Source organism: Cnephaeus nilssonii (genome assembly GCF_951640355.1).
Source record: "Cnephaeus nilssonii genome assembly, chromosome: 20".
In the NCBI taxonomy this organism is placed as follows: Eukaryota; Metazoa; Chordata; class Mammalia; order Chiroptera; family Vespertilionidae; genus Cnephaeus; species Cnephaeus nilssonii.
Genome location: NC_137091.1, coordinates 33,287,424 through 33,304,465, shown reverse-complemented (window position 1 = coordinate 33,304,465; position 17,042 = coordinate 33,287,424). Strand labels below are relative to the sequence as shown.

At 46.3% G+C, this 17,042-nt stretch overlaps 1 protein-coding gene across 1 annotated transcript in view; it reads left to right on the top strand.

Moving 5' to 3' along the window:
* Window positions 1-17,042, top strand: part of ANKRD27 (ankyrin repeat domain 27) — a 67,923-nt gene that overhangs the window by 26,780 nt on the left and 24,101 nt on the right. The window contains 10 exon segments of the mRNA XM_079799422.1: window positions 521-599; window positions 1,530-1,662; window positions 6,961-7,053; window positions 8,142-8,269; window positions 8,826-8,908; window positions 9,744-9,859; window positions 10,255-10,347; window positions 11,683-11,880; window positions 15,353-15,412; window positions 15,511-15,630. Of these exon segments, the coding sequence (XP_079655548.1) occupies window positions 521-599; window positions 1,530-1,662; window positions 6,961-7,053; window positions 8,142-8,269; window positions 8,826-8,908; window positions 9,744-9,859; window positions 10,255-10,347; window positions 11,683-11,880; window positions 15,353-15,412; window positions 15,511-15,630 (1,103 nt within the window).

The window sequence follows — 17,042 nt, the reverse complement described above, 5'->3', positions numbered from 1 at the left end:
AATAATGAGACAGATTTGTGTATGCAGATAGGGAATGATCTTAAAAGTATATTAAATGAAATAAACAGGGGTGTGTGTGGCACACTTTCCTCTCTACAAGCATGTCCTTGGGTGAGGATTAAAAAAAAAAAATAGGCTACTTCAGCATTGGACTCCACAGTGCATAAAACAGAAATGATCTCAGGAGGAAAGAGGCTTTCAGCAGTGGCTCTGGGCACGCCTTCGCTCTGTGTCCACTGTCACTGACCTCCCTGGGCTTTGCCCACCCAGGAAGGTGGCGAGGGGTGGTTTTCTCGGAGTTCCCTTCTCTCGTACATGTTCTGGGAGTGCCAGGCGTTCGCGTTCCCCTTGGATCTGATGGCTGTTCAGAACACTGTAAAGGAAATTGTGTATTCGAATTTCTCTCTAATATGTAACCTTACTGGGTTGTGGTTTTGGGGTTGAATTGTGGTGAGGAGTTGAGAGGATTGTTGGTCCATTTCAGTCTCATGATGACTTTGAACATGTTTCCCCCTTGCAGTTAACTTGGAGACAATGTGTGCTGATGATCTGCTATCAGTCCTGTTATATTTGCTTGTGAAAACAGAGATACCTAATTGGTAATATTTTTTGTTTAAATAGTTTTTCAAATGGCTGTACTATACTATGGCAGTTTTAGTATAACTAGGAAATTGAGCACCTCTCATGAGTCAGGTGCTATGCCTGCTCCACCTTCACTTGGCAGTGGGTGGCTCTCCTTCCATTTATAGATGGGAAACGGAGGTCCAGAGAGCTTACGTTTCTCGTTCTGGAACACGCAGCTAGTCAGTGGCTAAGCAGGAAGCTGTGTGGTCCCAAAGCTCATCTTCTTCCCGTAGGAACCCACAGCTCACTTTACAATAATGAGCTCTCTAAAAAATAGCCTATTTCAGCCCAGTTGGTTGGGCATCATCCCGTGCACTGAAAGGTTGCCGGTTTAATTCTCAGGACTCGTGCCCAGGTTGCGGGCTCCATTCCCTGGAGGGAGCGTGTAGGAGGCAGCTGATCCATGGTTCGCTTTCACATGTTCCCTCCCTCTCTCTCTAAATATCAATTTTAAAAAATATTTTAAAAAATATATTTTATTGATTTTTTACAGAGAGGAAGAGAGAGGGATAGAGAGTTAGAAACATCGATGAGAGAGAAACATCGATCAGCTGCCTCTTGCACACACCCTACTGGGAATGTGCCCGCAACCAAGGTACATGCCCATGACCGGAATCGAACCTGGGACCCTTGAGTCCGCAGGCCGATGCTCTATCCACTGAGCCAAACCGGTTTCGGCTAAAAAAATATTTAAAAATAAATAAATAAAAATTAAAAATAGCCTATTTCAGGAAAATAACAAGTAGTTTTATTTATTTCCTAAGTACACACACTCTGAATAGAGAGTGAGGTGTTAGCAGTCAGTGTTCCCTGGAGCTAACCAAGTTCAGTCTCCTAAGCCAATGGCTTTGTTTCTGCAAGTGTTACTTGTGTACAAGAATAAAACTTTTTTTTCCTTTTGTTAGGATGGCAAATTTGAGTTATATCAAAAACTTCAGATTTAGCAACTCGACAAAAGATGAATTGGGATACTGCCTGACTTCAATTGAAGCTGCAATTGAATATATTCGGCAAGGAAGCCTCTCTGTTAAACCGCTGGTAAGATCTCCTCCTACCTTGGTCTTTCTTTGGGGGGTGTCATTGCACATTTGATAGGGTTCTGAGGTTGGTGTGGAGGGGTGAATTCTTAAATGGTCTCTTGAGAATGGGGCCTCAGCTGTTTACAGGCCCTGAGCCCGGACAGCAACCCACACACTGCACACTGAGTACCAGATTTGGCTGTGAAAGTTTGTGGGTTTTCATCGGACTTACATTGTTTATATCCTACTTCACTGATCCTCGGCATCCTCAAAAGCCCATGGGCAGAGGGGAAGCTAGAAACAGTGACTTCGCATATCTTGACCATATAGGCAAGAAATGAGGTTAATGTATGCAATTTTAGGACTCAGTGGCCTTATTATTACTTTCTTGGTTGGTTGGTGAGCTTTGGCTAAGGAGAGGAAATTATATTTCTATGTGAATTGTGAGGATCTTAAACCAAGATTGCATTGCTAGCTTATTTCACTGCATACCAACCAGCAAAATGTGACAGTACTCACAGAAATCACAAAGTTAAAATTAATAAATTGAAGAGATTTCTGTTGAGTTATGAGGATTAAAGATTTATTTGATCCTAATTTTCTACTGATGTTAGAATCTCCCAAAATAATAAGTTAAAACATCTGGAAAAGAGCACAAGCCTGTCCAGGCAGGTGCACTTGGGTAAAAGCTGTTTCTCAGAATTCATTTATCATTAACATGTTTATTTTTGTTGTTGTTTTTGTTTTATGTTTTTATTGATTTCAGAGAGAGGAGGAGAGAGGGAGAAAGATATAGAAACATCACTGCTGAGAGAGAATCATGGATCGGCTGCCTCTTGCATGCTCTCTACTGGGAATCGAACGGTGACCTCCTGGTTAATGGGTTGATGCTCAACCACTGAGCCATGTTTATGTTTTTTCCCCAAAAGAATAAATTTTTTTTTCTGATTAGAAAACTACTATTTGCTTATAAACAATATTTGAAGGAAACAAAAACCTCTTGTAAACTCACTAGGTGGGGGTACTTTTATTAACATTTGGGTATATGTCTTTTTTCAGTGCCATATAATTGTATTTTTAACCAAAATTTTAGATTATGCCGCACTTGTTGGCACATAGCCCAGTAGCATCATGGTGCTTGCTGAAGAACTAAGTTCTGCTCTTGTCTGGGTTTTGGGTTGACCTCCCACATGTAAGCAGGTGAAATTAGAGGCTGTCCAGCTCTTCTCAGATGTGGTTGGCTGTGACTCTTGTGGAAAGGTGTTTCTAATTTAGGGGGAAATCACTCACATTCTAGAAGGGCCGTGTGTGCACTCCACATGCACAGGTGTCTGCACAAGCAGTTGTCACTCACTCCCATAGTAATGAAGTAAGATTTCCTAGTTTGGAAATCGTCTTCTGTGAGGTTCTAGAAATGTGGGTGTGTGGTTTTTTTACTTTATGTGATCATAGTTAAATATTTTATTTTTCTTTCAATTTTATTTTGTATTGCTTTTAGATAGATATCATAGTGGTTAGACAATCATATACTTTACATAGTGTTCCCCTCAATATTTCTAGTACCCAACTGATACCATACATAGTTACAGTATTATTGACTATATTTCCTATGCTGTACTTTACATCCCCATGACTGTTTTGTAACTACCAATCTGTACTTCTCAGTCCCTTCACCTCTTTCACCCAGTCTCCCAAGCCCTCCTCCCCCTCTGGAAACCACCAGTCCGTTCTCTGTGTCTATGAGTCTGTTTCAGTTTTGTTTACTTATTTTGTTCTTTAGATTTTACATATAAGTGAAATCATATGGTATTGTGCCCATCAGTAGACAAGTGGATAAAAAAGCTGTGGTGCTTATATACAGTGGAATATTACTCAGCCATAAAAGAGAATGAAATCTTACCCATTTGCAACAGCATGGATGGACCCAGAGGGTGTTGTGCTCAGTGCAGTCAGTCAGTCTAGGAATGTGTTTTCCTGTGGTGCCTGCAGTGGTTTTGTGATGGTCCTGCCCTTCTGGTTCTTTCCCTCTCATCCGTCTGAGAGGTCACTCCCTTCCTGGCTCTACCACCCTGCAGAAGAATTGCCTGATGGCCCTTGATGGGGCCAGAAGCACCCTGTCACCTGGAGGGAGGTATCCACCTCTCGAAGGTGCTCCTGTCCCCTTCCCGCCCCCATACTATACCGTGGCCATCTTGCTTTCTTTTTTTCCATGTGGGCAGGAAGGCCAACACTTGAAGGCCTTTGGCCAGGGTGTAAGAAAGTGGCTGACCAAACAGTCTCAGTTGAATTTTTTTTAAATCCTCACCCGAGCATATGTTGTTGTTTTTTTATTGATTCTACAGAGAGAGGAAGGAGAGGGGGAGAGAGAGAGAGAATGAGAGAAATATCGATTGGTTGCCTCCTGTTCAAACCAGGGATTAAACCCACAACCTAGGTATGTGCCCTGATGGGGAATTGAACCCTTCAGTGCATGGGACAACACTCAACCAACTGAGCCACACTGGCCAGGACTCCATACCTACTTGTGCTTCAGAAAATATTCCAAGTGACAGGGAAGAGGGGGTGCAGTTGGAGGTGGAAGAGAGTATAAGGGGAATTAATGGTGATGGGGGGGAAAAAAAGGGAAAAAAGATTTCAAGTGGGATTGGGCGAGTGTTTGAGGAGTGGTCCTTCTAGTGCTGGTGCTGGTGTGAGTCCAGCACTCTGTTTGTCTCTTTAAGCCTCTGTCCATCTTCCGGTCTATACTGGGGATAATGTTGTATATTTTACCCCTTACTAGGTAGTTATGAGAATCAAATGGAATATTCACAAGTGCCTTTTTGAATTGTGAGGTGATACCGGTGCCCTTAGTTACTCTTCTAATGCCTCCGCATGTGGGTGTCTTTGTGTCCTGGTTCTTGGGTGCATTCGGCATGGATGGGCAAGGGGGTGTGGAACACAGCCCAGGGTGCCCCTCTAGGCAGGAGTGTCTGACCCTGGTTCTGCCTTTCTGGATGAGAGGTGGTTGGTCCCATCAGATGGTGGGACAAGGTGTGCAGCATCTGGCTTGCTGGGAAGCCCGTCCCTTCGGTCTTGAGTGGGTCAGGCCTGAGAGATGCTCTTCACTTTATTGACAGAGCAGGTGTTGTGGCTTCCTGTCTTTTGGGATACCATCGTTGGGATTCCGTCTGTGGTATCACTTCTACCTTAGCTGAGTTCTTTGCAGTAGTGCAGTTCCCTCTAAGAATGTTCAAGGCCACTGTCAAGTATCAGTGTCGTTCGTTTTCTGGGGAAAGAGCCCAAGGGTATCTCCACACAGTAGGCGAGGTTCCTGAAAATCATTAAAGACCAAATATTAGTAAATTGAATTCTGTCTTACTCTTTTTTTTTTTAATATATTTTATTGATTTTTTACAGAGAGAAAGGAAGAGGGATAGAGAGCTAGAAACATCGATGGGAGAGAAACATCGATCAGCTGCCTCCTGCACACCCCCCACCGGGGACGTGCCCGCAACCAAGGCACATGCCCTTGACCGGAATCGAACCTGGGACCCCTGAGTCCGCAGGCCGACGCTCTATCCATTGAGCCAAACCGGTTTCGGCTCTGTCTTACTCTTGACTCTTTATATAATGTAGTTTCACAGAAATGTTTTCTCAAAGATAAACTTTATTATACTTGAGATGACCATAAACATTCTTTAAGCATAAAGACTTAAATAAAAATTTCTAGCTTTTTTTTAATTTAATTTTTGTTTTTGGCATAGCATGACTGACTTTATTTTTCTATTGCCATTGATATTCAATATTATATTAGTTTCGGGTGTACAAGTATAGCAGGTGCCTTTATTTTATTATTTATCTATGCATTTATTGATTGACTCTTATATGTGCTCTGACTGAACTATCAGGCCAGGGCCCAAGACTTTTAGCTTTTTAAAAAAACACACATTAGCGGGATGAAAAGCCAGGAGAGAGAACCTGGAAGCATCTGTAGCCTCCTCTGCTCTAGCTTTTCAGGCTCTGGTTTTTCTTACTTGACCAGGTTTCTAATAAGTAGTGTTCACCCTATTCCCAAATAGGTCTTCTCTCATATGCTGTGTCTTCTGGCAGCTCATTTTCCCCTGAAGATTCAGTCCTAGAAGACTTGCCTCTCTTCATCGCTGCCCTTGATAGTTCCCCAGAGTCGAGGAAAGAACACCAAATTTACCTGGAGAGTAATGTCTTTGATGTTTCTCTGACCCTAAGCTGCTCAGGTATAAGTCACTGAATAAAACTTACAGAGCATTCATAGCTTATAACAGCTGGGAGCTAAAGTGGTTCTAATACTGAGGTGTTGGTGTTTGTTTGCCAAGTTAATCCTCTGAGGGCAGTCTTGACAGCAGACCCCAGAAATGGTCCACTCCTCAAAATGCTGTCAGCTCTGTCTTTAGCTGGACCTGTAAGTCAGAACTTAGAGAGCCTTATCCTAAAGTTTTATCTCGTTGGTGAGTTCTTCTGGCAGCAACTGGCTGGAAAAAAACTCCCTTTACCACCCACAAAGACTTTTTAAGGAAGTTAATTTGTCATTGGACAGTTTAGTAGCAGGTGCTCAACTGAGCATTATTAAAGTATCTTGCTAGAAATTATTTCATAAAGATAGGTAGGAGAAGGTACAGGGGGGATAAATGGTGACGGAAGGAGACTTGACTTGAGGTGGTGAACACACAATACATATACAGACGATGTGTTATAGAATTGTACGCCTGAAACCTATATAATTTTGTTGACCAATGTCACCCCAATAAATTCAATAAAAAAGAAAAACAAAGTAAGGGTACATTATTAGATTTTTGTATCTAGGTAATCATAACTTTATTAATTGGGGTAGACCCCAGTATCCTATTGGACTTGGAGCCAATGGCCCTATTGTTTGCTATTTTAATAAATATGTTCAAAAATTAAGACTCCTCTCTCCCCTGCTGGTTGACATTGAGAAATATAGACCATCTGTCCGATGGTTTTCCTGCCTGTGGGCTGCAGATAAAGTGGCAGGGGATAGAGCTGTGCGGGCTAGGACAGAAGCTTGAGAGAAGGAGGCCAGCACAGTCCAGGTTCCATCTGCAGGAGGATGGTGTGTGCATGCAGCATTCCACGCTTAGAGATGACACATTCTACACACGCGCAGCCAGTGTGCCGCCACTCTCCCAGAGCCCCCCTGGAAAACGGTCGTCAGAGCTACCACTTCCTGGAGAGACAGATCGGAAGTCCTTCTCCCAGCCTGATGAGGGTCAGCTCTCTGGCTCAGTGAAAGGGGGAGAGAGGAGCGAGGGATAAAACAGACTTTTGGGTTTTCCTGCAGGAGTCTGAGGGATTTGGTGACAGACTGTTCCTTAAGCAGAGAATGAGCTTACTGTCTCAGATGACTTCAACTCCCATTGACTGCCTGTTTAAGGTAAGACACCAGAAGTCTTTCTTTGTGAGGAGCACGCCATCTTTCAGCATCTCTACAGAATCCACATGGTGGTCGATGTAGTTAAACACCGAAGTTCACCTTGTGCTCAGCGTGGTAGGGATGCTGAGGTTTTACAGGTGAAATCAGCACGTATGCTCATCTGCACAGTGTGTGCTATGTGATAGCTGCGCTGGATGGTTCACCGAGGGCCCTGGGCCTCCACCTGTGGAGCCCTCTGCCCCAACTGTCCTCCTTTCTCCACTCGACAAAGCACAGTTTGTCCATAGGCCAGTTCAGTGGTACCTCACTGGAGGCCCCACAGAGGGGATGCCTCTTCTCAGTTCCAGGAGCCCCACATCTCAAGTGTCTGTGTGTGTATTCCCTGGGCTGGGAGCGCTGCCTGGTGGTGGTTTGATCATGTAGCAGCACCCAGCTCCCTGCTCAGATCTGTTCAGCTGCTGGGAGGCTGTCGAGGTGCCCACTGGGCAGTAAGTGAGGACTAGGAGAGGGCAGATCTCCCCAAGAGGTCACCCGGAGCCAGAGTGGGTTCCATGGAGGCCCAGAGCGCCTCCTGAGACGGTGTGCTCCCCAGAACATCTCACTCCCTGGGGGAACACATCCAGGAATCACAGGGGTGAGCCCTGCAGGCTTGGTTGTTGATGGGGTTTCCTGCTGATTGCAGCTGTTTCCTCCCTCACCCCCCAAGCCAAGGTCTATCAGATACAAGAGGACAGGACCAAGGCTTGTTCTATAAGATTCTGAATTCTGAATGTATTGCTTCTCTACTCCTGTTGCTTTGGGAATTTTGTCATGTCATTTTTTTACTTATGAAAATTTCTTACATTTACAAACTACAAAAATAAAAGATTAGTGTCATGGACAGGCTCCATATAGCCATCTCCCAAACTTAGTTCATCTCTACCCTCGCCCCCTTTCCCTATTCACCCACCCAGATGATTTTGAAATAAATCCCAGAGAGCAAATCAATTCATCCATCCATATATTAGTGTTTCTGCAACACTCAAAAAATTCACACCTTAAAAAGCAAATTTCTCAATACTGATAGTATCTTTGATGTCACTTCTCAGCACATTGCTTCAGGTAACCAAAAAGAAGTGGAAAGACTTCTGAGCCAAGAAGACCAAGATAAAGATGCCATCCAAAAGATGTGCCACCCCCTGTGCTTCTGTGATGACTGTGAGAAACTTGTCTCTGGGTAAGAGAGTCCTCATGGAGGCTCTGTGTGCCAAAAAGCAGGATACTCAGGGCTTTGATGGAACTTTTCTACTTCCTTGTCATGTGATTTTGAATGAGGCACTTATACTGGATGCACTCAGCTTCCTCTGCTGTAAAGTGGGGACACTGATCTCTGCCTCTTTGGAGCATTAGATGGAATAAAGGTCCTGAAAGTACTTGGCACGCTGCTGGGCTGGATGCAGGGTAGGCAGATACAGGGCCTGCCCAGCCTCGGCAAATGTGTTTAGGATGGGAGGAATGCCAGCTTCCTCCAGCAACCCTTTTTGGTCTCCCCTTAACCTCATCAGGCTGTTTTGCTGGGTGTCAAGGCCTAGAGGAGTGGGGTGGCCGGGAGGGAGACGAGATGCTCACAGGGTGAGGATTCTCTCCAGGACACTATAAGAGAGGCCCAGTTTGGATCACACCCTGAGTTCTGTCTTCCAGTCCCAAGACCCTGGCATGGCCAGCCTTGTCAGGAGGAGGCTTTGCCCTGCCGTTCCTCGGGTGTCTTTCTCTGTATCTTTTCTCTGTTTTAGGAGGCTGAATGATCCTTCAGTTGTCACTCCATTCTCCAGAGATGACAGGGGTCATACACCACTCCATGTGGCTGCCCTCTGTGGTATGTGGTCTTGGGTGGGCCTCTGAGGGTTGTCAAGGAAAACGGATGGAGCCAAGGATGGCCTAGCAGAGGCCTGAGGCCTGGCTGACAGGTGCAGTGGAGTTGGGGTGTGGAAAGGGCTGCATGATGGGCCACCGCCGGTGGCTTCGCTGGAAGAGAATAGCAGACGTTCCTCAGGCTTTCCTGTGCTGCTCCGGAGCTTATCCGTGTTCTCACTGTCCTGGGCCGGTGGTCCAGGGAGGGAAGGCTTGAGTCCGAGCTATGAGAATGATCTTAGAATTGGGGTTCTTATATCCCGCTTTTAAAAAGTAACTTTTAAAGTGCACAGAGTAGAAACACAAACTTCTCCAGTATCACCTGCCATCCTTCTGTCTCCCAGATATAATTTTGATTTATGAGTATCTGGAATTTCCCTGTGCTTGTGTGTATATAAATATAAAGCATATGATCTTGTGGGGACCATACTGTTCTATACTGTGCTTTTTTCACTCTGATAGGTAAGAACATTTCTCCTTGTCATATTTTTTAATGGTTGCACAGTATTCATCTTAAGAATTGATGAACCATGGAATCTTCTGAGGGTGTCAAGGCTCCTTCCCAGAACCTTCTCTTGCTAAGAAGTAGATTGGAGCTAAGTCCCCGTTAAGAGGCACCCCGAAGTGCCCAGAATCTGCAGAGTCTGACTTGATGTTAGCTCTGGTTCCTCTCAAGCAGAAAAGTTCCTCCTGGCCTGGCTCATGCCAGGGAACAAGAGGGTAAAGTAATGTTGTGGCTTCACACTTAGGGCCTGAAAGCCTCTTGTCTTTCTCCTTTGTGAAGTCCTTCTGTTCTGTAGGGCAGGCATCCCTCATCGACCTCCTGGTTTCCAAAGGCGCTGTGGTGAACGCCATGGACTATCACGGCTCAACTCCACTTCATCTTGCATGTCAGAAGGGCTATCAGAGCGTGACGGTGAGCAGGGGGTGACGGCGCCACCAGTGCACGTGCTCAGATGAGCTGGGCTCTGACTGACTCCAGTCGTGCTGGCTGTGCTCCTCTGTCCCACTGGCTGTGCTGCAGCTGCACAGCAGGGCTGCGTGTCTGTGGCTCCTCCAGCCCCGGACAAAACTGTGAGGTCTAGATTATCAGGACAAAAATTTTAGGACTTGCTTTCCTAAAATGTCCTGATAATCTGGGGGTAGGGTGGGGGGAGGGCCTTACTTTTTTTTTTTTTTTTATCTCAAAATATTTTTATCTCTAAGGAAGGATGAGAGTGATATCATTTATTTGTAGAATGGGTAAATAAGATTGAAAATAGAAACAAGTGACCTCCCCCTTATCACCTGCTTTCTCCTCCCCTTTGCAAGCTGCTGCTGTTGCACTACAAGGCCAGCACTGATGTGCAGGACAATAACGGCAACACTGCTCTCCACCTGGCCTGCGCTCACGGCCACGAAGACGTAAGTGGTGCTTGCTGTCCCTGGCTGCGTTCACCCTTTCTCTCTCGTGAAGAAATGTGAAATTTTACTTAGTTTAGTGTAGTGTGTTTTATGTGGATAATTATTGGACAACTTGGTGTGTAATTTTTTTAATTAAAAAATTTTAAGGTTATTATAGATGCTATGTTGAAATAACAAACCTGAAACTTAATTGCTCATTACCTGTCATAAAATTAAGTTATTTCCATTCATCCCTGCTACCATCTGACTCTTACCTTTGTTCATATTTAATATTTAACTGTGTTTTATTTTTTCCTAACTATTCTCTTTCCCCCTTCTCTTCATAGTAACATACAAGTAGTTTTATACATATACTAGAGGCCTGATGCATGAAATTTGTGCAAGAGTAGGCCTTCCTTCCCCCCGGCTGCCGGTACTGGCTTCCCTCTGGCACCCGGGATCCAGGCTTCCCTCTGGCACCCGGGACCCGGGCTTCCCTCATAGCCCTGGCTTCATCCAGAAGGTCGTCCGGAAGGCCATCCAGTCTAATTAGCATATTATGCTTTTATTATTATAGATTATTATAGATAGGGTTAAAGTTGGGTTAGGTGGGTGATGTGTAAAAACGAGATCGTACCCTACACGTTTTCATGCAACTTGCTTTCCTAACTTAATGATACATTATGGAAATTCTCTAGGTCAGTAAATATAGATCTGGCCTGTCTATCATCGCTGCAGTAATCAATTATGTGTATTGCATCAGTGTTCTTAAGACTACCCATTGATTCAGTGAGTTGTGACAATACCTATGAAATATTATCTACCAGGGCAGCTCATTGGGCCACTCAGGCCACATTTTATTGGAGGCTGGTCATGTAAACACCCTCTGCCTGGCATGTACTGAAATGTCAGACTCCCAGAAGGAAAGCAGGTGTTCATATCAACCACATTGTTGTACAACAGGTTGGGCACAGTGAGCCCCTCTTATCAGGTAGGGGACTTAGACACACCCTAAATCCAAGCTCCCAAGGAATACTGCAAGTCAAGGGCCAACCTTGCAGTCAGGCCTTTCAAGGGACTGTGGTCTCGGGCCTGCTGTGGTCATTCCTTTCTGCACATGGAGACATCACAATTTATTCAGCCATGTCTAACTGACGGACCCTTGAGTTCTTTGAGAAAGTGAGGTGTCCTGATCAGGTAACCTGGAGCCCTTGGGTTCCCTCTCTGTTACTGTGTAGTTGCTTGGTTAGTGGAGCCTTGATTGAGCTGGGACCTGGATCTAGGCTGTGGAGTACACAGATGTTGCCTGGGGCTTAGCATGTGAGATAATGGTGGCATCTCCCAATTTCTTTGCAGTGTGTGAAGGCTTTGGTCTACTATGATGTGCAGTCATGCAAACTAGATATTGGTAATGAGAAAGGAGACACTCCCCTACACATAGCTGCACGCTGGGGTTACCAGGGCATCATAGAGACGTTGCTACAAAATGGAGCATCCACAGAGATCCAGAACAGAATGAAAGAAACGCCCCTCAAGTGTGCATTAAACTCAAAGGTAGATTGTTTTGTGTGTGTGTGTGTGTGTGTTTGTTTGTTTTTGTTTTTCGGAAAAGGACTATGACTTTAAAAACAAAATTAGTGTCTACAGATTAGGTCTTGGCTAAGCTGGACAAATTGCATTAGTGCTTGAGGGCAGGACTTGGCCTGTACCCTCTCTGCTGCATTTGGGACCTGGTGGTTAATGGGTTTTTACTTATTTATATTATTACTAGTGGCCTGGGGCATGAAATTCATGCACGGAGGGGGTGGTTTCCCTCAGCCCAGCCTGCACCCTCTCCAATCAGGGACCCCTTGGACTACTGCAATCTGGGACCGCTGGCTCCTAACCGCTCACCTGCCTGCCTGCCTGATCGCTTCCAACTGCCCTACCCTGCCAGCCTGATCTCGCCCCCAACTGCCCTCCCCTGCCGACCTGGTTGACCCCAACTGCCCTCCCCTGCTGGCCTGATCTCGGCCCCAACTGCTCTCCCCTGCCGGCCTGATCTCACCCCCAACTGCCCTCCCCTACAGGCCTGATCTCGCCCCCAACTGCCCTCCCCTACCGGCCAATTTAGTTCTGATTGTTCAGTTTCTTTGCCAGTCAGTGTCAAAAACTCCACCTCCTAGGCAGCCATTGGCTCCTCACAGTTCACCCAGATTTGGTTCTGATTGGTCAGTTTCTATGCCAGTCAGCATCTCTGGGCCTATCTCCAGGCCTGATCAGAGAGGCAGGGCTGATCAGCAGCCCCCGTGGAGGCCCGGGGAGAAAAAGAGGCACAGCTGTTGGCAAAGCCCGAGAGAAAGAGAGGCAACAGCTGATCAACAGCTGATCAACAGCTGTCATGGAGGCTGCGGATCAGACCCTGCCTCTCTCTTCAGGCTTCTCTCCGGACCTGATCCACAGCCCCCTCAGCAGTCAGTGCTGGGTCACTGCGCCTGCACCAGCGGCATTGCTGGGTCACCACGCCTGCACCAGAGTGCAGGACTGACTTCCAGTATTCGGTCGAGCCTTCAGTCAGTCATTACGGACCCTGGGTTTTTATGTATTAGGATGAGTTGTTCTTTGTGTTGTTCTAAGAGCTACTCCCAGCAGCGTTGGCCCCAGCCTCTGAGTGCTATTGCCTTATGAGCAAATGGAGTGGGTAAAACGGGAGAGTAACTCTGACCGGCAGAAGCGGAAAAAGGGAGTGGGACATGGAAGCAGTAAAGGATGTTACTTCATCTTCAGCTCCTAAAAACTTTATCCTGATTTGACCAATTTTGAGCATCATTGGGTATTACTTCTTTCAAAAGTGATTTGTTAATGAACTACTCATCCTTTCCTGGGAGTAATGTCTGGGAGCATTCAGTTTTTTTTGTGTGTTTTTGTTTTTGTTTTGTTTTTAAAATATATTTTATTGATTTCTTACAGAGAGGAAGGAAGAGGGATAGAGAGTTAGAAACATTGATGAGAGAGAAACATCGACCAGCTGCCTCCTGCACGCCTCCTACTGGGGATGTGCCTGCAACCAAGGTGCATGCCCTTGACCGGAATCGAACCTGGGACCTCTCTCCACGACGCTCTCTCCACTGAGCCAAACCGGTCAGGACTAGCATTCAGTTTTTAACAACATGTAAAAGTGCTCACTTCATGAGTGAGTGGGGAGTGAGGAGTGGGGGGCTTAGAGAAACCATTTCTTTGTACCTCATCTCCCAGCAGGTTGAAGGCATGCCTTCAGCGAAGTGTGGTCGGCCAGCTGGCCAGAGGAAGCCGAGCCATGTGCAGTGGAAGGTCCCAGGTCATCAGGTTGATGTGTCTAGAACATCACTGATTTGTGGCTCACAGAAATGATTCCATTTTATGTATTTTATTTTTTAATCCTCACCTGAGGATATTTTTCATTGATATGAGAGAGAGAGAGAGAGAGGGAGGGAGGGAGGGAGGGAGGGAGGGAGGGAGGGAGGGAGAGGGAAAGGGAGAGAGAGAGAGAGGAAGGTAAGAGAGAAACATCAATTGGTTGTCTCCCATACGCACCCCAACCGGGGATCAAACCCACAACCTGGGTATATGCCCTGACTGGGAATTAAACCTGCTACACTACATACCCTTCAGTGCACGAGACAATGCTTTAACCACAGAGCAATACTGGTCAGGGCAAACAATTCTTTTTTGTTGTTGTTGTTAATCCTCACCCAACGATATTTTTCCATTGATTTTTTATAGAGAGTGGAAAAACGAGGAAAAGGCAGAGAGAAACATTGAAGTGAGAGAAACACATCGATTGGTTCCCTCCTGCACAAGCCCTGACCAGGGCCTGGGCCAGGGAGGAGCCGACAACTGAGGCACGTGCCCTTGATCGGAATCAAACCTGGGACCCTTTGGTCTGTAGTCTGATGCTCTATCCACTGAGCCAAACCAGCTAGGGCAAACGATTCCATTTTAATACAGACCTCCTGTTGTCTCCCTCTGGACAGGCCTTGCTTTTTGCTTCTTGATGTTTTCGGCTTCCTTTTAGTTTCTGACTCTCTTCTAGGGAAGCCTTTCAGTTTATGTCATCTTCTAGGAGTAGCACAGTTTTTAAACTACTTTATTGAGGTATGATTGACATACAAAGAGCTGTACATATTTCATGTACAGGCACACCTAGGAGACAACAGGTTTGGTCCCAGACCACTGCAAGAAAGTGAGTCATAAATTTTTGCTGTTGGGAGAGTCTTGCCTTCAATTTGTAAAACACGCAACATCTATGAAGTGCAATATAGCAAAGCACAATAAAATGAGGAACGCTAGTACACAACTTGATGCATTTGGAGATACGTACATACCTGTGAGACCATCACCACAATCTGTGCTATAAACATATCCATCACCTTCAAAAGTTTCCTCTCGTCTTTATTACTATGTTTGTGTGTGACAAGAACACTTAACGTAAGATCTACAGTAGCACAGTTTTTGAAGGTGACCCCTGGGCCATACTTCCTGTGCACTCACAGGGTCTCTGCTCTGTAGCAGCCACAGCTGATGGACTGGATGGTGCTGCCTGTGGCCTGAGATGCCCAGAGGAGCTGAGGGTTTCTTCTTCTTCCAATGGCCCCTTCCCAAGGGAGATCTCAGAGGGAAGGAGACGGCTGCCTGCTTAGGTCTGCTCTGAGCTGCTCGTGGTGCCAGTGAAAAGGCCACACTTTATTCCTGGGGACAAATAGCCCGGAGGCTAGACAGGGCAGCCTTTGAGGCCCCTTCTGTGGCTGGGCTTCTCTTGTCCTCTGAGCCCGTTCATGGGAAGCACCAGCTCCTCTGCCAGGCAGCAGGAGTGTGGTGCGGCAAGAGGAAGCCCAGACTTACTCTGGTTCTGAGCGAGTTCCACCCAGGCCGTGGTTTCCCTGTCTCTCCAAGGGTGTGGCTGAGCTGTCTGCCCTTCCGAGGAGATGGGCAGTCAGTGGGGTATTATGGGTGATGCTTTGGTGACCCATCTCATTCAGTACTTTGCTTGTCCCCTTTGTCCTCCTAGATTCTGTCTATAATGGAAGCCCGTCACATGTCCTTTGAAAGGAGACAGCAGTCTTCAGTGGTAAGTGAACAGGGCGGTAGTCCTTGGCCCTATTTATGACCAGAGCATCCTCTCTGGCCCTCACCTGTCTCTTCTCTTATCGTGCTCCCTCACTGCAGGTCCCTGTGCCACCCCCTCAACACTTCATGGATTCCATCAGCCAGAGGTCCTCCGCCTCCAGCTCCTCCTCTGTGTCCGCCAGCTCCAGACAAAGGGAGCCCAAGAAGGACTACAGAGAGGTAAGGCCCCAGGTGGGAGGAAGAGCTGCGAGGCCCTGCATATGGCTCTGGTTAAAGAGTCAGGGCCTGCCCTTGCTGGTTTGGCTCAGTGGATAGAGCATCAGCCTGCAGAGTGAAGGGTCCCGGGTTTGATTCCGGTCACGGGCACATGCCCAGGTTGCAGGCTCAATCCCCAATAGGGGGCATGCAGGAGGCAGCCAATCAATGATTCTCTCTCTCTCATCATTGATGTTTCTATCTCTCTCTCCCTCTCCCTTCCTCTCTGAAATCAATAAAAATATATTTAAAACAAAAAAGAGGGCCTGACAAGGGCCACCTAGTTGGCCTGACCACCATAACCAGGACAGCCTTGCCTGCTGTGGCCAATGTCGGTGCCGGGAGAGGAGCCCAGATGTTCTGATCCTGCTTGCCCTTCATGGTCTGCTCCCTCAGCAGCTCTTTGCTTTGTGGACAATGTGTGTGTGTGAGAGAGAGAGAATAGCCTAAGAAAAGTATAAGTAAAGTTACTATAGGTCCACTAATATAAGATCATTTTACAAAGCAAATTTTCTCTGCCCTCACCTCCCACTCCATAAGACCTCTGTTAGCCAATGTGGGTCCTTCCTAACTCCTTACAAAGTTTATATAGACATTTATATACACTCACACATTGTGTTTAGTAAAAGCTGACTTATAGCCTGGTATTTGTTTTTTGCCTTTAATCTTAGATTTTGTTCAGTGTCAGCCCACAGAGTAGACCATTGCGTGGATGTGCCACACCACAACTCTTCTGCTCATTCCCCTGTGGGTGGGGACCCTCACTGACTCTACCTACCACACCTCCTCCCATGTTATCCTCAAGCCCTGACCTGCTCATGGATAACCCAGCAAGCTTGGCCAATGCAGAAACACAGCAAAGAAAACCAACAGGCACTCTCCAGGGTCTAACAGAGACCTGGGATCATCCTAGGGAGGGGGTCCCCCGTATGTACTCTCAGCTAGCTGATAATGAGGGCTGAATATATGTAGTTCTAAAGGTGGCTGGCCTAGGGAGTGCTTGTGCTTCAATGTGGCCATCATCTCACTTTGCCACATGATAGCTGTGTCATTTTATAGACCTTGCATGGTGATGGGTTCAGAGCACACCAGCACCTCCTAGGATGTCTCTCTGAGCAGTTTTAGGGATATGTTTGAAAGCTACTGAATCAAGACTCCAAATTAAGAAACAAATGAAAGCTACTAGGCTTTCAGAAAGGTGGTTTCTTTTAATATTTTTTCTCATTTATTGAGAGAGAGGAAAGGAGAGAGAGAGAGAGACATCGATTTGTTGTTCCACTTATTTATGCATTCATGGGTAGATTCTTGTATGTGCCCTGACCAGGGCTTAAACCCGCAACCTTGGCATATTGGGATGATGCTCTAACCAACGGAGC